This window comes from Parasteatoda tepidariorum, chromosome 8, assembly GCF_043381705.1.
Source record: "Parasteatoda tepidariorum isolate YZ-2023 chromosome 8, CAS_Ptep_4.0, whole genome shotgun sequence".
Classification (NCBI taxonomy): Eukaryota; Metazoa; Arthropoda; class Arachnida; order Araneae; family Theridiidae; genus Parasteatoda; species Parasteatoda tepidariorum.
The window spans coordinates 1,606,425-1,609,622 of NC_092211.1; the positions used below are offsets into that span (position 1 = coordinate 1,606,425).

At 28.5% G+C, this 3,198-nt stretch overlaps 1 protein-coding gene across 1 annotated transcript in view; it reads right to left on the reverse strand.

Moving 5' to 3' along the window:
• Nucleotides 1–391: 391 nt before the first annotated feature.
• Nucleotides 392–3,198, reverse strand: part of LOC139424841 (amiloride-sensitive sodium channel subunit beta-like) — a gene marked incomplete at its 5' end in the record, with an annotated part of 38,145 nt that continues 35,338 nt past the window's right edge. The window contains 1 exon segment of the mRNA XM_071184102.1: nucleotides 392–536. Coding sequence (XP_071040203.1) covers nucleotides 500–536 — 37 coding nt within the window.

Sequence of the window (3,198 nt, forward strand, 5' to 3'; positions counted from 1 at the left end):
TTGAAGATCCGATCATTAGATCAAAAGTTTATTTTGGGCACTGTGAATTTAGAAAAAGTACGTTTTTGTACTTTCGATTGATTGATTTCGTAACTTAAAATATCGTCTGAATTAATTAAAAAGAATATTTGAAGTTATTCCCTCAAAGCCCTAGAATGTGAAGATCTGATCATTAGATCTAAAATTGTTCAGGTTGGTCTGATTTTTATTTTGCGCACTGAATATACAATTTTTAATCACCTGAATTTTAAAAATATCCATTAAAAATGGTAACACACTGTGAAAAAAATACACAAATTTTAAAGTATCATTTTGAAAGTGCCAAATACCTTTTTTTCCAAGGAAGGAAACAGAAAACTGAACTACAACAAAACGAAACGCATTCCAAAGTCTGAAACAAATTTTATTTACTGTCACAAAAGCTATTCAAGCATTCATTTAACATATGATTTTATACGGCATAGCTTTTTCAGTTTGAAATTATTTATACAAAGAAAATTTAGCGTTTGGAAATTCGTGTTACATATGTTTTAGCTCTNATATATTATTTTTATTGTTTAAAAAATATGTTTATTTTTGAAATTTGAAAATTTAGTCAGGAGAAATTTTTCTTTCCGTAAATTGATAATTTTGATTAGCATAAAAATTTGTAGGATAATTATTATATTTTTAATTAATTTATGTGTTAGAGTATATATAATTTATTGATTGCATAATTATTCAAATTAAAGCAATTAAAATCTTAAATTTTTTTTTCTTCTAAATGTAATATTTATTCTTGAAATTAGTTCTTAAAATTTGAATGCCTCTTACGGTTTGGCAAATACTGTAACTTAAATATGTTAAACAAAAATAGTGTAAATAATTTTGAAAATGAATTAAATACTAGTTTTCAAAATTTGAATTTCGATGTAGATAAACTCGAAGAAAATTTTGACATTTCCCTAAACAAAGTTCTCTTAGCTGCTGAGAATCAAATCCAGCATAAACAAGAAAATGATATTTAATAGTATCCGGATACACTCAAAATACATTCAAAATAATAATGAAGACAATTATAGTGACAAATACCCGATTGTGACGAATAAAATTATCTACTTGAAGTCGACATAAATAGTATTTAAAATATTTATCTTAACAGAAATTTAAAAAAAAATTAAATGTCCAAAAAGAAAGAAAAATAAACATTGTGATTGTACAAAAGGTAATTTGTAACTTATCCAAACTTGCACTGCAGATTAAAAAATTGGAAAAGAAAACTAGATCAGTTAAATTTTAAAAACTGATTTACCTTATACCATATTAAGTTTTTGAAAGCTTGCATTGTGATTTCATTAAGTGATTGATTGTGAAAAACAGGTTGAAAAGCAAAATTTGAGAAGACAGATCACCTTTTCTGATTATAAAAGCAGTTTGTCCTTACACATTTTTCCAGAAATCCTGGCTAATGATTGTTATAAAAATATTGGGTTATTAATCTGGTTTAAAAAAGTATATATCTCTATTACAGATCTGAAATCTAAGTAGTTTTGAAGATATGTTTTTGGGGGAAAGTAATTACAAAAATTAAGCTTCTATGAGCACTACAATTTCTTTCTAAAGCATTTTTAAAAATAGTTTTAAAGTATTTTAAAGTATATCTTGAGTCCTTAGGCCAATCATTTATTTCCAACTTTCATTACCAGAATCGTAGTTATTTGTTTAAGTCCTATTCCAATTTTTTTTCCGTATTTAATTTCTTATACTGAAAAGAAGAAATCTTTTCCATAACTTTTAATTTCTGTAGTTGTTATTGCTTACAATTTCCTAAGGCCTTTATCTTGTTTAGGATAGAGCTGGGGAACTTTTTGTATAAACAAAATTGCCAGATAATGTTAAACTGTACAGTTATACTTGCTCTATGGTAACAAACAACAAAAAAAGCTAGGTAGTTTTTAATGAAGCATGTTGGTAATAATTTCGATAAAATGACCAATAAAATATGGTTTTATTATCTGTAAAATATTTGATAAATGTGGTAAAAGTTTGTAATTTTATCATATCTTAGAGCATATTTAAACCATTTGTCCGGTTAAATTTACCCTTCAGTTCTGTATGTTCCCTTACGCGTGTAGTGATGAGAATTATAACTTTCAAAACCAGAATTTCAGGTAAACCGTTACCATATGAAAGGGAAAAATTTCAAGATGAATGGTTAAAATGCAGTATATATTGGTTTTTAATACTAGAATTATGATTTTTTTACTAGAAATGACATTACCATTCAGTTCATAATTTTACCGGAATTATTTTCTTCCTGTTTTATTTTATGGAATTATTATTGTTTTATATTCTTGTATGCTAATTGTGACATCGCGTTAAACGCTAATTTTTAAAAATCCTGGTCACGGCACCAAGTGTGCTGTTTGTTGTGTGGTATTGGAAAAAAAAAATCCCCTTTCTGGAATGTCTGTGACAACCGCGTGGATGTACCTGGTACCCCAAGCACCATATCATGCGATTGAATACTAGACTTATGATGTGATCTTGCCAAATATTCCCCATTCAAAATTTACCTCCTCTCCATGATTCCGATTGTGCCTTTTTTTTTTTGCTGCTGCCCCGACGTCAGAAAACCATCTGAATAAAAAGTGAACTTCCATTTATCTGAACTCTGGACTGTTTTATTTTGGTTTGACTCTTTTAAAAGTTGTGTCTTTTTTTTTTAGAAATCATCATCATGCCAAAAATTAAAGGTATGTGGTAATTCTCATTCCTGTTTTTCTTTTAGATTGTAATTGGTTATTTTGTTACCAGGATTTTGGCGGAACACATTCGCCATGTTGCAAACTACTGTACGTTTTTGATTAATTCGACCATATTTCTTCTAAAATTCAGTTATTTTTATCTCTCTAATATAATTTTTTTTCCAATACCACACAACAAACAGCTCACCAGTATATCTCTCAAAGTGAAATTCCTTTTTCTCGTGAGCTATAAATCAGTCCTCTCGCTAGACTAAGAAAAGAATATATATATATATATATACACTATTTGGAAGAAAGTGACGGGACACGACACTATAACGACATAAACCCATATTTATTAAAATTAATAGGAGGTAGGGCCTCCTTTGGCTGCGATCACAGCTGCAACCCTTCTGGGCATGCTTTCCACTAAATTAGCCACAGTGGCAAGAGGAATTTCCTTCCAAATGTT